An 18,951-nucleotide genomic window follows, 5' to 3' on the forward strand; every position below is an offset into this window, starting at 1 on the left:
AAAGACTTGGCATGGGTCCCCAGATCCTCAAAAGGTTCTACAGCTGCACCATCGAGAGCATCCTGACCATTTGCATCATCACCTGTTATGGGTAGTGTGAACAGCCCAATACATCACTGGGTTCAAGCTTCCTGCCATCCAGGACCTATTTAATAGGCGGTGTCAGAGGAAACCCCATAAAATTGTCAGAGACTCCAGTCACCCAAGATATAGACTGTTTTTTCTGCTACCGCACGGCAAGCGGTACCGGAGCGCCAAGTCTAGGACCAAAAGGCTCCTCAACAGCTTCTACCCCTAAGCCATAAGACTGCTGAACAAATCATAAAATCGTCCCCGGACAATTTACATTGACCCCCCTTTTGTACACTGTTTGTTTGTTACCTGTGCATAGTCAGTTTGCCCCCACCTACATGTACAGATTGCCTCGACTGACCTGTGCCCCCTGTATATAGCCTCGTTATTGTTATTCTTATTGTGTTACTTTTATCATTACTTTTCACTTTGGTCTCCTTGGTAAACATTTTTTTCTTCTTGAACTGCACTGTTGGTTAAGGGCTTGTAAGTAAACATTTCACGGTAAAGTCTACACTTGTTGTATTCGGCGCATTCGACAATTTTTTATTTGATTTGACTTGACTTTTTCCACATTTTGTTACGTTACAGCCTTATTCTAAAAATTATTAAAGAGTATTTTTTTCCCATCAATATACACACAATACACCATAATGACACAGCAAAAATAGGGTTTTCTATTAAAAAAAATAATTAAACATCACATTTACATTAGTATTTAGACCCTTTACTCAGTACTTTGTTGAAGCACCTTTGGCAGCGATTACAGCCTCGAATCTTCTTGGGTATGACGCTACAAGCTTGGCACACCTGTATTTGGGGAGTTTCGCCCATTCTTCTCTGCAGATCCTCTCAATCTCTGTCAGGTTGGATGGGGAGCGTCGCTGCACAGCTATTTTCAGGTCTCGATCAAGTCTGGGCTATGGCTGGGCCACTCAAGGACATTCAGAGAATTGTCCCGAAGCCACTCCTGTGTTGGCTTGGCTGTGTGCTTAGGGTCATCGTCCTGTTGGAAGTTGAACCTTCATCCCAGTCAGAAGTCCTGAGCGATCTGGAGCAGGTTCTCATCAAGGATCTGTTTGTATATTGCTCCATTCATCTTTCGGGGGGGGGGGGGGGGGGGGGGGGGGGGGGGTGTATGCCTGCTCCCCGTAAAGTGCTGATGTAAACGTAAAGTGCTAACCCCCACTCACAGTTCAACACAGGTGTGATCACTGAGCCAAGAGGAGAGGAGCACCTTGTCCACCCCCTACTGGCCTGAAGCATATTGTGTGGATGAGAATGAACCCTGTAACCTTAGAGCTTAAACCATTGTCTCACCATCCTCAACAAGCTGAGAAGATTTTTCTGGAAATACTGTATCTAAGTCAAGAACATACTCCAGATAGCTTCCTTTTCGAGTAACAAAAAACATTCAGTTGCTTACAGATATGTTCGACTATCGTTCCGGGTAACATGCAGCTTGTATGAGCAGGCTCACCCAGTTGGAAGGCTTGCAGGAGGGCTGTCACAGGGAGGCTTTTTGCATCACTTGCAATTAAGCCCATAAGATACACACAGACCTGCAAGAAGCTCTCAACCTAATATCCACAGATCGGCTGGTTATGTAATATTATGTACATAATGAATACAATGAGACAAGCTCCCTTCTTGGCTGAGTACACCCCCAAACAGTGAGCGTGCAGGCATGCAGCACTGGTGGATTCTGGGCCAGCTGAAGTGGGTCACAGCACCCAGGATGCAGCAGCAAAACTGCTTGAATGGCTGACTGATGGGAGTTGTACTGTAAAGGGAACTTGGATGGAAGAGGGCATCATAAAGCTCCACTATAAGCACAAAAGCCCACTGGCATCCCTGGTATTTTGTAGGCTGCATTTCTGTCCTATCCTGCTTGCCGTTTGTTCACAGGGCACAGACAGACCACTGGCCAATGAGTAAAAATAGAGCAAATGATGGAGGGAGAGCATGAGAGAGACAACGTAAGAGAGATGAGAGAGAGAGAGACAACGTAAGAGATGAAAGAGACAACGTAAGAGAGAGCATCAGAGAGACAACATGAGAGAGACATCGTAAGAGAGATGAGAGAGAGAGACAACGTAAGAGAGAGCATCAGAGAGACATCGTAAGAGAGATGAGAGAGAGAGACAATGCAAGAGAGAGCATCAGAGAGACAACATGAGAGAGAGACTGCACATTATGTACTGGCTAGGCCATAGCCTAGCCAGTACATAATGCGTGCGCCCGGGGAGACATGCAGATACAGTAAAGCAGCAGCCAACAGTGGTGTGGTTGAGAGAGAGAGAGAGAGAGAGAGCGAGAGCGAGAGCGAGAGGAGATGAGGTTGCACGTCCTGTTAAAACTAACACAGCTCAACAACTTAACTTCAACGAATCACGACCCGCCATAGGATATCAACAGTGACACCGGTTGGCTACTATTTAAATTATCTGTGCCATTTGAGAAAGAAAATAATAGCTGCGTTCTATGTACACATACTGTCCACATCATGGAAAGTAGCATAAATATAACTTGAAAATTAAATATCTTAATTTAAGATGATAGTAAATGAAGCAAACTCTGATTTGTTCAGTAATCACATACTTTCCACACACACACTTCTAGGACTTACCTCAATGAGCTCAGGTCTCAGGTTGATGGTGCGCAGCCAGTCCCCCAGCCGTGGGTAACTGTCCAAGGCCTGAGGCCTCTCTGTCTCTGGCACTTTCTGCTTACACTGCAGCTGCTTACAGATGTACTTCATCAGCTTTACCTGCAGGGGGCAACAGAAAGGGTCACACAACAGATAAGGGAGGGAGGGGCAGGTTAGTGAGAAGAGAGGAGATGAGCCTGGATAAGCTAGCTGGGAGCAGGCCAGAGCCAGGGCCTGTAGGATATATACTACTCTTCCCTGTGTTGTTGTCAACTGTGTAGTTTAGCGTGACAGGAAAATATAGGTGAATTGAAAAGACCCATAAGCCTAATGGACAGTCGAACATAGCTACAGCAATTATGGCCTGCACAATTTGTATGCGCCATCATTCTTTGCAGAAATAGCACATAGAAAACATTAAATACCAGGGATACATTAATCAGACACTTTAATTACGCTCTGATTATATGTTGCTGAATTCTTCTCTGTGCGTCATACTTCCATAAAAAATGTCCTTGCACATGCAAATAATTTAACAACTGATTAACTAAACAGAAAACCTACAATAGACACTATATTCACTGGTAAATGAAAGCCAGAATAAGACAGCCCCTGACAATGCCAAGCCATGTTTACAGTATGTCTATGCTGGAGTTTTAACATATCCAAAGCCACTTATCAAATATTGGACAAGGCCAAAAAAATGTAAATCCTATAAAACAAACATGGCTGCCAAAGAGACAACGAGGGAATGTGCTTAGGGCTGTTATGGTGATCGCATTACCGCCACACCAGCGGTCACGAGTCATGACGGCAGTCAAATTCCACATGACCGTTTAGTCACGGTAACTTGGCTTCTCAAAGCTGTGATGCTGTTGATGGCCATTAGTAGCCTACCAAACTTGCTAACTACTCGGTACTCAGCACTCTATTCTCATTCTAAATCACTCTGACATCAATGCAAATGTGATTTAAAATTTTATCATTTTAACACTTCATGAGAGCCCATGAGCTCATGTTTTGTAACATTTCTATAGGCTATGCAATTGTATGAGAAAACAGAGTTGATGGCCTCTATTAAAAGGAGGATGTTCCCATTAGCTTTTCACTGGAAAAACGTCCTCCATTCGGTATTTAAGTGCATAGATGACATGTATTTTTCCCCCCTGCCCCTGTTTTGAGACAGGTGCATGATAATGGTCCATTCTAAATCAAAACACATTGACACATATTATTTAGTATATGTAAAGACCAGATTAAATCAAGAACATGCAATTGGGCTAACGAGTGGCGCAGCGGTCTAAGGCACTGCATCTCAGTGCTAGAGGCATCACTACAGACCCTGGTTCAATTCCAGGCTGTATCACAACCGGCCATGCTTGGGAGTCCCATAGGGCGGCACACAATTGGCCCAGTGTCGTCAGGATTAGGGTTTGGCCGGAGTAGGCCGTCATTGTAAATAAGAATTTGTTCTTAACTAAATAAAAAGGTTCAAAAAAAGAACAAAAAAATTATAATCTCATGGGTGACAATATTAGCCTATCACTTGTGAATGATATATTATCACTTGTGAATGATATATTATCACTTGGGAATGATATATTATCACTTGTGAATGATATATTATCACTTGGGAATGATATATTATCACTTGGGAATGATATATTATCACTTGTGAATGATATATTATCACTTGGGAATGATATATTATCACTTGGGAATGATATATTATCACTTGTGAATGATATATTATCACTTGTGAATGATATATTATCACTTGTGAATGATATATTATCACTTGTGAATGATATATTATCACTTGTGAATTATATATTCTCACTCGTGAATGATATATTCTCACTCGTGAATGATATATTCTCACTTGTGAATGATATATTATCACTTGTGAATGATATATTATCACTTGTGAATGATGCTTGTAAGGGAAGAAACAGAGCATGGCTTTTTTAGCGGCCTTTTCTAATCATAGCAGCACACCCCATGTAGCCTAGCCCATAGGCCTATATGTTTCGATAAGGTTTGTATTACAACTAATGTGGCCAAATAACTTCTTAAAATTAAGCACAATCCTGCTTTAGAGCATAACTGGTATACATAAGCAGCGCGTGAGTTTCAAGTTTGGGGAAGATCATTTTCACCATAAAAAAATGCATCTTCATAAGAAAAGCATTATATGCATAATCTCATTTGCAGTCACTTGAGAATTGATAGCATTTTGGAACATTCGCGCCTATAGTCTAGTGTCGTGTGCGCATTGCTGCACTTAGGAGAAGAAATAGCTTAAAATGTTGATTAACTATTAGGCTACGAGTTCTGATGTGTTGTATCAGCCTAATTGCTTAAATAATATGTTTTGTTAGGCTACATGGATTTATTGTGGATGGCGTAGGCTACATGGATTTATTGGATGGCGTAGGCTACATGGATTTATTGGGATGGCGTAGGCTACATGGATTTATTGGGATGGCGTAGGCTACATGGATTTATTGGGATGGCGTAGGCTACATGGATTTATTGGGATGGCGTAGGCTACATGGATTTATTGGGATGGCGTAGGTTACATGGATTTATTGGGATGGCGTAGGCTACATGGATTTATTGTGATGGTGTAGGCTACATGGATTTATTGTGATGGTGTAGGCTACTTGGATTTATTGTGATGGTGTAGGCTACATGGATTTATTGTGATGGTGTAGGCTACATGGATTTATTGTGATGGTGTAGGCTACATGGATTTATTGTGATGGTGTAGGCTACTTGGATTTATTGTGATGGTGTAGGCTACATGGATTTATTGTGATGGTGTAGGCTACATGGATTTATTGTGATGGCGTAGACTACATGGATTTATTGTGATGGTGTAGGCTACATGGATTTATTGTGATGGTGTAGGCTACTTGGATTTATTAGACTTTTTAAACTGTAGATGTTCGAAAAGGTCTGCATCAGTGGCTTGGAGGCTGCGTGGAAGCCAGGAGATGCTAAACGTGTTTATGTTAATTAACGGTAAATTACCGTGAGACCGGCAATTATTTGCTTGACAATCACTGGCTGACAAAATGTCATGACCGCCACAGCCCTAAACAGGATTTACAGTCTTTGATGTTTTGGACTGTGGTAGAACACTGGGGAGATTAAGCAGTTTCAGACACATCTATGCACACCCACACGCACACACAATCCTTCTCCCATAATGTGAGGAGAGGCCAATCTGAAACATGAATTATTCCAATCACGCAGACACACATTTATTAATTCTACAAAGTGGCGTTTCTCCTCCATATATGTTCTCACACAGGCAGGCAGTTATCTGACTGGATTTTATTTTACCCTCCCGCTCTCCTTTCTTTGCTTCGCCTCCAGCAAGCAGGGCTGTCAAGTAGATATAAATAGCTGTTATTATATGGAAGGGAACAGCGAGCTGGCCTTCTCATGAGGGTGTCTGCACCGCTGGCATGGCAACCAAGTGTCATTGGAACATTGCAGCCACTGAAGGCAGGGGCATAGTGACATCACAGTCCTGGAAGACGCAAAGTTCACAGCGAGGCTAGCAGACAGCCTCACAGCCATCACTGGACTGGCCCCCGACTAAACATACCTCCCCCTCAGTGAGCATGTATCAACATGTCAGCCCATGAGCTTTTGTTTTTCTAGGTGCTAACCCAGGTATCACATTGTTCTTTCATCTGTCAAGACCGTGGGATCCATTTTTTTCTATTAAAAGACGTCATAGGCTGTTCACATAATAAACAAAACAGTGAGGATGCTTACATTGCAGAATATGTGAAAGCACTCCACCATGATCGTCTACAAACAAACAGAGCACTGGCTACCACCTTCATTTTCCAGCTCTGCAGAGAGGCTGGACACAGAGACAGGCTGGACAGAGAGAGACAGGCCGGACACAGACAGGCGGCTAGGGGTGAGAGGATATGCCACCCCCCCCCCTCTCTCCTTCTCTGAGAACAGGTAGTGGCAGCACCTCCGTGTTGTGGTGTATGGTGATGACGCAGGGAGCAGGGCAGTCTAAGGGGAGAGGAGGCGAGGCCTGTACAGCTGACACCGGGGAGGAGGGCTCGCCCACTGAGACGGCCTTTTCACCAGCACCCAGGGCAGCAGCTTGCTGACGCACAGCAAGCCATGTTACCATTGGGGACGCTGGCCATTAAGCCAGTCATCCTTTTCACACACACACACCAAACCAGCCACCCCCCCAGCTGCCTGTATCTGCTAATCAGCACTTTAATAAGTGAAGCCTCAGTAACTGGCCTAGATGCCATTCAGGGATGCCAAGTCCACCAAGTCCACCTCATCCTTCACCACACACAAACAGACCCCCCCCCCCCACACCTAGTGACTGCTAAGATTACATGCCCCCCCCATTGCTCCCTTCACCTGATATCTGATGTACTGATAAACATCACAACATCTCAAGCCCTGCTGTGTACCATCCAAACAGCACACCAGACACCACTGCCCTAATGGTGATTGTGCAAATTAACACTGGGATATCAAGAGATGTTGTATGGAACATGACAGTGGAAAAATAAAACAGATGAGACGGAAGCAAAATAACTATGATCAGGCTGGACGCTCACGTGGCATGTTAATGACAGTCTGAACATAGTGGTCTGTGATATAAACACCTCAGAAGTTGTCCAGAGGATGTCTGAAACTTGAGCATTACCACTACTTACTGCTGTACTTTAATATAGCAATATTGAGGACCAGGCAGGCTCCACTCCTTGTTCCGGCCTTCCCAGGTGACTACCGGATGAGTAACTCACAGTACTGTGGTATTAGTTTGCGCTAGCCTGGCCTTCTCAACTCCACGCAGTGCTGGGCTCCAGTATAGTGTGTCTCCTTATCTCCATCTGGGAGTGTCCATTACAGCAGGACGCCTTGGGCTGCAGGCCGCACCGCATGGCCATGAAATGAGCAGCGCACCGCCAGGTATCCCTCTACTCCACCCAACAGCGTAGCCGCGGGAAGATGCATTTCACGGTCAAGTCTACACCTGTTGTATTCGGCACAAGTAATAAATACAATGTGATGTTTTGAGTTGTGGGTGCTAGGAGGGGTGTGCGGGGGGAGAAAAATCCCCTTTATAGTAAAGCATTGCATGCATCGAAAATCGCATTTGAGTAGTGGCATACAATGGAGCATACATGTATTTGGGGATGTTTTATTTTTGCAGGGTCTGGGCGAAAAAAATAAAAATAATTGAATTTAGAAGACATTTTTTAATACCACACAAATGCCCAAATGTAGGCTACTGTGCAACTGACTTTTCAGATAGGATGCAATTGTGAAACTTTCTTAATTTTTTTGTATTTAGAATAATTTGTTTAATCATCATCATCATTATTATTATTGTAGGCCTACTTATTAATCTAAACCAGTTCTTTAATTATGCAAAAGGTGTTGTTTCATTATGTTGGGACATATTCATTGGTTAAATTAAGTTCGAGCTGTCTTTTTAATTGTGCTCAGTATTTAGTTTAAGACAGGTTATAAGTAGGCCTTTTGTAAAATAAATAACATTTGCCTATTGCTGTCATTTGTTGGGTACGGTAGGCAATATCCTTCCCTCGTAGGTTTAAACCAGTTCCCAAGTGTTTTGTTTGCTTCTGTTGAGCCATTTTCTTTGGACAAATTAAGTTCCAGCTGTAATGTTGTGTTTGCTGTGATATAATATCTGCTCATATTTTCCAAATAAACGAATGGCTCGACTTACTTTTGATATGAACTTTTGTGATGGTTTGGTGTGGCTATTAGCCTATTATACTGCAGCCCTATGATATGAAGGCAGTGCGCACCTGCACTGCATCTGACTCTGACAGATGATCTTGGGGTGAGGAAGAATGTTTTAAGCCTACCAGAGTTAATCCTATAATTTAACAATATAATACTTATCTTTATAAAAAATATTGTGATCGAAAAATTGCGAATTAGACTTTCTGTAGGCCTATATCTTTACACAGTAGTATATCTGACAAGGATAAAGAGATGTTGGTGTTGGTATCGTAGCATGCCGCCGGCATATCTCCATCTCTCGCTCTCTCTGGGGCTAAGCCTAAGATTCTCTTCCTTTATCTATATACTTAACAAAAATACAAACACGCAACAATTTCAAAGATTTCACTGAGTTACATTTCATAAGGAAATCGGTACACACACACACACACACACACACACACACACACACACACACACACACACACACACACACACACACACACACACACACACACACACACACACACACACACACACTTAAAGTCGGAAGTTTACATACACTTAGGTTGGAGTCATTAAAACTTGTTTTTCAACCACTCCGCAAATTTCTTTTTAACAAACTATAGTTTTGTCAAGTCGGTTAGGACATCTACTTTGTGCATGACACAAGTAATTTTTCCAACAATTGTTTACAGACAGATTATTTCACTTCATCACAATTCCAGTGGGTCATAGGTTTACGTACACTAAATTGACTGTGCATTTAAACAGCTTGGAAAATTCCAGAAAATTATGTTATGGCTTTATAAGCTTCTGATAGGCTAATTCACATCATGAGTCAATTGGAGGTGTACCTGTGGATGTATCAATCAATCCCAAAACAACAGCAAAGGACCTTGTGAAGATGCTGGAGGAAACCGGTACAAAAGTATCTATATCCACAGTAAAACAAGTCCTATATCGACATAAGCTGAAAGGCCGCTCAGCAAGGAAGAAGCCACTGCTCCAAAACAGCCATAAAAAAGCCAGACTTCGGTTTGCAACTCCACATGGGGACAAAGATAGTACTTTTTGGAGAAATGTCCTCTGGTCTGATGAAACAAAAATAGAACTGTTTGGCCATAATGACCATCGTTACGTTTGGAGGAAAAAGGGGGAGGCTCTAACCCTATTACAGGGGCTGAGTCACTGGCTTACTGGGGCTCTCTCATACCGTCCCTGGGAGGGGTGCGTCACCTGAGTGGGTTGAGTCACAGATGTGGTCATCCTGTCTGGGTTGGCGCCCCCCCTTGGGTTGTGCCGTGGCGGAGGTCTTTGTGGGCTATACTCAGCCTTGTCTCAGGATGGTAAGTTGGTGGTTGAAGATATCCCTCTAGTGGTGTGGGGGCTGTGCTTTGGCAAAGTGGGTGGGGTTATATCCTTCCTGTTTGGCCCTGTCCGGGGGTGTCATCGGATGGGGCCACAGTGTCTCCTGACCCCTCCTGTCTCAGCCTCCAGTATTTATGCTGCAGTAGTTTGTGTGTCGGGGGGCTAGGGTCAGTTTGTTATATCTGGAGTACTTCTCCTGTCCTATTCGGTGTCCTGTGGGAATTTAAGTGTGCTCTCTCTAATTCTCTCTTTCTTTCTTTCTCTCTCTCGGAGGACCTGAGCCCTAGGACCATGCCCCAGGACTACCTGACATGATGACTCCTTGCTGTCCCCAGTCCACCTGGCCGTGCTGCTGCTCCAGTTTCAACTGTTCTGCCTTATTATTATTGGACCATGCTGGTCATTTATGAACATTTGAACATCTTGGCCATGTTCTGTTATAATCTCCACCCGGCACAGCCAGAAGAGGACTGGCCACCCCACATAGCCTGGTTCCTCTCAAGGTTTCTTCCTAGGTTTTGGCCTTTCTAGGGAGTTTTTCCTAGCCACCGTGCTTCTACACCTGCATTGCTTGCTGTTTGGGGTTTTAGGCTGTGTTTCTGTACAGCACTTTGAGATGTACGAAGGGCTATATAAATAAATTTGATTTGATTTGCAAGCTGAAGAACACCATCCCAATCGTGAAGCACGGGGATGGCAGCATCAAGTTGTGGGGGTGCTTTGCTGCAGGAGGGACTGGTGCACTTCACAAAATAGATGGCTTCATGAGGCAGGGAAATTATGTGGATATATTGAAGCAACATCTCAAGACATCAGTCAGGAAGATAAAGCTTGGTCGCAAATGGGTCTTCCAAATGGACAATGACCCCAAGCATACTTCCAAAGTTGTGGGAAAATGGACAACAAAGTGAAGGTATTGGAGTGGCCATCACAGGCCCTGATCTCAATCCTATAGAAAATTTGTGGGCAGAACTGAAAAAGCGTGTGCGAGCAAGGAGGCCTATAAACCTGACATAGTTACACCAGCTCTGTCAGGAGGAATGGGTCAAAATTCACCCAACTTATTGTGGGAAGCTTGTGGAAGGCTACCCAAAATGTTTGACCGAAGTTAAACAATTGAAAGGCAATGCTACCAAATACTAATTGAGTGTACGTAAACTTCTGACCCACTGGGAATGTGATGAAATAAATAAAAGCTGAAATAAATCATTCTCTCTACTATTATTCTGACATTTCAAATTCTTAAAATAAAGTGGTGATCCTAACTGACCTAAGACAGGGAATATTTACTAGGATTAAATGTCAGGAATTGTGAAAAACTGAGTTTAAATGTATTTGGCTAAGGTGTAGGTAAACTTCTGACTTCAACTGTACACACACACACACCAAAAATATAAGTGCGACATGTAAAGTGTTGGTCCCATATTTCATGATTGAAAATAAAAGATCCCAGAATTTTTCCACACACACAAAATGTTGTGCACAAATTTGTTTTACGCTTGAGGCGTCACTACAGACTCCCTGGTTCGGGGCGGTGCACAATTGGCCCAGCGTCGTCCGGGTTTGGAGGGGGTAGGCCGTCATTGTAAATAAGAATTTGTTCTTAACGGAATTGCCTAGTTAAATAATAACATTTAAACGCTCAAATTTAAAAACTACAGATGAAATAAGTAATGACAAACTTCACAGGGTGGTGAAAGTGCACGGCGCTCTTGATGCTCCTTTCCAATAAATATTGAGGGTCTTATTCTGGTGACATGATGATCAATGCTTGACCGACGTTTGCCAAATAAAAATATTCTCACTCTTATCCATTATAATCTCATCATGTAGACTAGACTACCCACACAGCCTACCTGCACTGTACCCACACAGCCTACCTGCACGGTACCCACACAGTCTACCTGCACTGTACCCACACAGCCTACCTGCACTGTACCCACACAGCCTACCAGCACTGTACCCACACAGCCTACCAGCACTGTACCCACACAGCCTACCTGCACTGTACCCACACAGCCTACCTGCACTGTACCCACACAGCCTACCTGCACTGTACCCACACAGCCTACCTGCACTGTACCCACACAGCCTACCAGCACTGTACCCACACAGCCTACCTGCACTGTACCCACACAGCCTACCTGCACTGTACCCACACAGCCTACCTGTACTGTACCCACACAGCCTACCTGCACTGTACCCACACAGCCTACCTGCACTGTACCCACACAGCCTACCTGTACTGTATCTGTGAGCTGTTGGCTAGAGCACACGTGCCAAGACCAGAGTAGACACGTTTGCTATTTAACACAACAGTTTCTGTGACAACTATCGGTACATGAAATCTTAAGCTAAAAAGTAAACTGTGTGCACCAAGTCATCACACAATTTGTTATCCTCAACAAGTCAGTTTGGTGGAAACATATCACTGGTGAAAAAAAATCTGCATATTTTCTTAAAGCGGATTTTAGAATATTCACATGAAAACCTGTTGTCAATTGAATGGAAACCTAGTTAGTAACACTGACTCAACCAATGAAGCATAGGCTACTCATCAGTGATGGCCAATGCGCTCATGCCACTATCTCCAGATAAGCTACGTTGAAAAACAGTGCTGTTTACTCAGAATCGCTCAAAAAGGTAGAGAAAATAAGTGGTTTGCTTCTACAGACAGATCAGTCTTCTCTTTTCAGAAGTAGGTATTTGCTTTCCAAACGGTAGGCCTACGTTTCTCTCGTGATTGTATTTAGATTTTTGTGAAAGGCAAACTGACCGCTGCACCCAAACATAGAAAAAGAATCCATAGATGGCAGTTCCTATTCAAGTCAGGACGGGAAGCCATTGCAAGTGTAGCCATTAGTTTAACAGTAAAAGTGCGAGGATTAGAGGTTCCAAAATCTGTCTATGATTATATCGATGGCCACAACGCAACAAGCTGTTCTATATTTGGTGTATTATTTGGAATAATTGTATTAATGTCTGTTCAGACAGGAGTAATCAAAGAAGAACAATTAAGAACTTTTTTTTCTCCTTCAATTTATCAGGGGTGCACCCCAGCACCCGTACTTTTCACAGCTATGCCCACCAGTCACCTCTCGAGTGCTGGAGATACAATGAGCTAAGCATGCCTTTTCTCAGCTCATTCACTCACACACGTAGTACACACTGTAGAAACATAGTCACACTTTGGGCGAGAGAAAGTGCGGCCTTGGGATGAAAGAGACAGCTTGGCTCTGCGGCAGCGGTTAACAAAGGCCTCTCCACTGCAGGCGAGAGGAAAGAGTAGGAGAGAGGGAAGGGAGCATAGAGGAATAGAGGAAAGGAGAGAGGGCGTCTGGAGGAGGACCTGAGGAGGGGTCAGGTCAACAGCCTGGGCAAAGGGGCCCTCCATAGACCACTCCAGCTCCTCGGCTGCCAGATAAGTACTAATTGTACTGAGGGCATAGATCACCCTCCTCAATAAAAGCTACATTTTTAGTCTTCCCCTGGACGTGTGACTGGGAGAAAGAAACCCAGTCTATTTGAGAAGTGAATAAACTGAAAGTGTGCTAAAAGAGAGTTGACTTGAAGAGAACTTGATATGATCTGACATTGCTCGTCCATATATTTATTTGTTAATTCCATTCCTTTACTTAGATTTGTGTGTATTGGGTATTTGTTGTGAAATTGTTAGATATTACTTATTAGATATAACGGCACTGTTGGAGCTAGAAACACAAGCATTTCACTACACCCGCAATAACATCTGCTAAACACATGGATGTGACAATACAATTTGATTTGAGCAACAAACTCAGACAGAAGGCCAAATATGACTGGGAAGCAGCATTTTCTTTTTGACTAGACCCATTGAAGCCTCAATGGTACGATGTCCAGTGAAGGTAATAGTATATTACTGAATCACTTCAAATACAGACTGTCTGACAGGGCTGGTTAAAGGGAGCCCTATACTATTCATATAGGCTACCATGCCCACAACTCCTTATATTGACACAATGTGTCTGGACTTTAACCATTGTTCTGGGAGCAGGCATTTGACCTTTGAGGTTAGCCAATGAGAGGCCTCATGCTGTGTGGGTGGACAAGAGTGCCAGTAAGCTTCTTCTTGCCGACAACAAGCTCTCTTCACTGTATCTCTTCTCTTCTTTTAGTGGAGTGACAGGATGTGAGCTGAAATTGAGAAGATCCACATGACATTTCCCACAGAGCAGGAATGACACTAGATTCATTAGACTTCTGTCTGAAATTCTCTCTGTGTAGTTTAAAGGGTCAGGAGACATTTTAACTGTAAAAACTATTTAACATTTGTAGTAGGCCTACATAGTAACAGCCAACGTGACAATTTCCTCCTCATATTTTGCAACTGTGCAGATGGTATTTTTCAGTCTCATTTGTGGAACATAATGTTATTATGTAGTTGGACACCAGAGACATCCTGTCACAAGAACCACACACACACACACACACACACACACACACACACACAGAGAGGTAGATGGGGATCATTCAGCAGCACAGTGAACAATACACTGGTACAAGAGTGTTGTCAGGTTACCTAGCAACCTCACTCCAGAGTCGTCAGCAGCATTGTTTAGAGTGGGATTTTCCCATAGACATGTAACAGAAAATCTGAGACCGTACACCTCGATGTGGAATATCTGTTAAAAGTACACCTCAGACTAGACACAATTCTGCAGTTCTGCTAAATAAAACACATATATATTTAGGTAACATTTGAATAACAGCACATTTTCTATAGAAATATCAAAAGCTGGAGTAGCGTTGTACCATTCCACAGATCCCAGACATGACGTGTGTTTTAAAACACTGAAATCCTCAGTGGGCTTCAAAATGTAACAGAGTCAGATTCACAGATCGATAGATTCTTCAGTCAGCCCTGTGATGATCAGCTAACAACAGGTCTGTGTTAGGTAGAGGATGGAACTCATTGACTCATATAGACGGGAACCTGGTGGGGGATGGAACTCATTGACTCATATAGATGGGAGCCTGGTGGGGGATGGAACTCATTGACTCATATAGATGGGAGCTTGGTGGGGGATGGAACTCATTGACTCATATAGATGGGAGCTTGGTGGGGGATGGAACTCATTGACTCATATAGATGGGAGCCTGGTGGGGGATGGAACTCATTGACTCATATAGATGGGAGCCTGGTGGGGGATGGAACTCATTGACTCATATAGATGGGGGCTTGGTGGGGGATGGAACTCATGGACACATATAGATGGGAGCTTGGTGGGGGATGGAACTCATGGACACATATAGATGGGAGCTTGGTGGGGGATGGAACTCATTGACTCATATAGATGGGGGATGGAACTCATGGACTCATATAGATGGGGGCTTGGTGGGGGATGGAACTCATGGACACATATAGATGGGAGCCTGGTGGGGGATGGAACTCATTGACTCATATAGATGGGAGCCTGGTGGGGGATGGAACTCATTGACTCATATAGATGGGAGCCTGGCGGGGGATGGAACTCATTGACTCATATAGATGGGAGCCTGGTGGGGGATGGAACTCATTGACTCATATAGATGGGAGCCTGGTGGGGGATGGGGTAGTCTGACAAGCCTCAGATCCCACCTGTTAGTCTGAAAATGGGGGTTAAAAAACACCATGTAAACGCTTTAGTGCCTTGAGGAGATGAGTGACAGCCAATACGAACCAAGTCACCAGAGAGCAGCCAGAGAGACACCAAAACGCCTGTCCGACACAGGGGACAAAGTCCTACTGTTCCATTTGTTTCCTCAAGATTCGGCAGAAATAACCGTCTTGTACTCTCAGAAACATTGGATGACAGCCTTACTTTGATGTCTTTGCCAATGACAGCATTGCCTCTCTGCAGGAGAATTGTGCAAGACTTCTTTCCCAGGGAAACAGAACGTACACTATGAGGTAATATCAGATTTCTCAAAGATAAAACAATCTCTGTGGTAATAGAAGCCCCCTTCAAATTTACATGACTCTCTGCAGTTTCTATTGTCACATGTTATGTGCCATTATCCTTTGGTCCCCTCAGAACTGTACAGCAGTTTTTAAAGGCATCTGCCGTCTGTGGTCATGGTGGGCATATGACCCACATGGATTCTGAATCTGCGCCACAGAAGCCCACAAACTGCACTATTCCCATCTGGTATTATGTGCTGGCTTTTGTCTTCACAATTGTATATCAAACCATGATCAATGCTCCATTTTCAAGAGCAAAATAAATGTGTCAGTGTGTCCATGAGTGTTTGATGGTTCTCTTCCAAAACATTGTTTTAGTCAGAAAAAAAAATGTACCTCATCAGTACACAATAGTATCACCATCAAGCAAACAGGACCACGTGACAAGCAGGCAGGACCACGTGACAAGCAGGCAGGACCCACGTGACAAGCAGGCAGGACCCACGTGACAAGCAGGCAGGACCCAAGTGACAAGCAGGCAGGACCCAAGTGACAAGCAGGCAGGACCCAAGTGACAAGCAGGCAGGACCCAAGTGACAAGCAGGCAGGACCCACGTGACAAGCATGCAGGACCCACGTGACAAGCATGCAGGACCCACGTGACAAGCAGGCAGGACCCAAGTGACAAGCAGGCAGGACCCAAGTGACAAGCAGGCAGGACCCAAGTGACAAGCAGGCTGGACCCAAGTGACAAGCAGGCAGGACCCAAGTGACAAGCAGGCAGGACCCAAGTGACAAGCAGGCAGGACCCAAGTGACAAGCAGGCAGGACCAAGTGACAAGCAGACAGGACCATGTGACAAGGAGGCAGGACCATATGACAAGGAGGCAGGACCATGTGACAAGGAGGCAGGACAAAGTGACAAGCAGGCAGGAGCAGGCAGGACCAAGTGAAAAGAAGGCAGGACCAAGTGAAAAGCAGGCAGGAGCAAGTGACAAGGAGCAAGTGACAAGCAGGCAGGACCAAGTGACAAGGTGGCAGGACCAAGTGACAAGTAGGCAGAACCATGTGACAAGCAGACAGGACCAAGTGACAAGGAGGCAGGACCAAGTGACAAGGAGGCAGGACCAAGTGACAAGGAGACAGGACCATGTGACAAGGAGGCAGGACCAAGTGACAAGGAGACAGGACCATGTGACAAGGAGGCAGGACCATGTGACAAGCAGGCAGGACCATGTGACAAGCAGGCAGAACCAAGTGACAAGCAGGCGGGACCATGTGACAAGCAGGCAGGTACCATGTGACAAGGAGGCAGGACAAAGTGACAAGCAGGCAGGAGCAGGCAGGACCAAGTGAAAAGCAGGCAGGAGCAAGTGACAAGGAGCAAATGACAAGCAGGCAGGACCAAGTGACAAGGTGGCAGGACCAAGTGACAAGTAGGCAGAACCATGTGACAAGGAGGCAGGACCAAGTGACAAGGAGACAGGACCAAGTGACAAGGAGGCAGGACCAAGTGACAAGGAGGCAGGACCATGTGACAAGCAGACAGAACCAAGTGACAAGCAGGCGGGACCATGTGACAAGCAGGCGGGACCATGTGACAAGCAGGCGGGACCAAGTGACAAGCAGGCGGGACCAAGTGACAAGCAGGCAGGACCATGTGACAAGCAGGCAGGACCAAGTGACAAGCAGGCAGGACCAAGTGACAAGCAGGCAGGACCATGTGACAAGCAGGCAGGACCAAGTGACAAGCAGGCAGGACCAAGTGACAAGGAGGCAGGACCAAGTGACAAGCAGACAGGACCATGTGACAAGCAGGCAGGACCAAGTGACAAGCAGGCAGGAGCAGGCAGGACCAAGTGACAAGGAGGCAGGACCAAGTGACAAGGAGGCAGGACCATGTGACAAGGAGGCAGGACCATGTGACAAGGAGGCAGGACCATGTGACAAGGAGGCTTTGTTGTGTTTTGTCTTTTCGCCTATAGCTTCATCTGCCCTTATCCGCTGGCCCCATGCGGTCCAAAGTAGCATTAATAAAATGTGGGCGGCCCCCGTCACAGTCACTGTGTGCACTGGTCTCAGGGCAGCACAGCACTGTGATCTGGCAGATAATGAACATGGCACATTAAGGCCTTTGTGATGGGCCTAAATGTTAACAAACGGCTGTGACGTGATGCTGCATATTAAGCAGCTCCAGGTAACAACATGAATATGCCACAAATCACCACAGCCCACCACCATTGTGGCACGATGGACGGAGGCACAGTGACGCATGGTGCAGGGAGGGAGGAAGGGTCACATGTGCCACGGGCTTTGTGGCAGGGCTGGGCGCCCATCGTCCGTGGGTGACTGTCAGAGACAATGAATGACCCACTGCACTGACCCCTCCGTCATCGCTGGCTGACCCCACAGGGAGGGGCTGGGGGATTGGCTGGCTGCTGCCACTAATCCTCTGTCCTTATGTTGTGTAAGGTTAGTCCCCGTCTGGTTTGTCCTAGCGACAGCCCCAGCAACACACAGCCCGGCCTTGCCGACACACCATACAAAGCTCAGAAATAGCTTGAAATTTTAAGTGTGTGAACATTACTGCTCATCTTGATAAGCAATAATGACTATGAAATTAATCATTTCAACACTGCTTTATTGTATGCTCAAAGAATATATATCATACCACCAAGACATGCTAACCTCCCCTGTTATTGGCAATGGTGAGAGGTTAGCATATCTTGGCGGTATGATCTTTGACTCTCTGTAGCTTTCTCATTCATCATTAACCACAATTAATTCTGGGTTATCCGTAGTCTTGGTAGCATCCGCATTAACGTAAGTGTTTAGAAACATATTATTTTCTTATTTACAATAAAAGTGATTCCAAAATGACAATACATTATTTACCAGTCATTTCTACTGGGCACAAAATAATTCTGAAACACTGAAAATGCATCCAACAAGTTTGTAGCGTGACAAGCTTGATGCAGTAGGAATATGGGACCAAATACTACACTTTTAGCTACTTTCTTTCTAAGAATCTTTAGGGCTGTCAATTTTGACCCTACCTTTGAGATTTTTTTTTATTACGTGTTAAAGAAAATCTCTTTCTCTGAGCAATTATATTAGTATAAAATAATATTTGTATTATATTAGTATAAAATAATATTTGTATTATATTAGTATAAAATAA

At 44.6% G+C, this 18,951-nt stretch overlaps 1 protein-coding gene across 3 annotated transcripts in view; it reads right to left on the reverse strand.

Annotated features, from left to right (window-relative positions):
• Window positions 1-18,951, reverse strand: part of LOC139418448 (kinase suppressor of Ras 1-like) — a 49,257-nt gene that overhangs the window by 17,086 nt on the left and 13,220 nt on the right. For all 3 annotated transcript variants that reach the window (XM_071167877.1, XM_071167875.1, XM_071167876.1), the window contains exon 2: window positions 2,702-2,842. In XM_071167877.1, coding sequence (XP_071023978.1) covers window positions 2,702-2,842 — 141 coding nt within the window. The remainder of the gene's footprint in view (window positions 1-2,701; window positions 2,843-18,951) is intronic.

Source organism: Oncorhynchus clarkii, chromosome 10 (genome assembly GCF_045791955.1).
Source record: "Oncorhynchus clarkii lewisi isolate Uvic-CL-2024 chromosome 10, UVic_Ocla_1.0, whole genome shotgun sequence".
NCBI classification, from domain to species: Eukaryota; Metazoa; Chordata; class Actinopteri; order Salmoniformes; family Salmonidae; genus Oncorhynchus; species Oncorhynchus clarkii.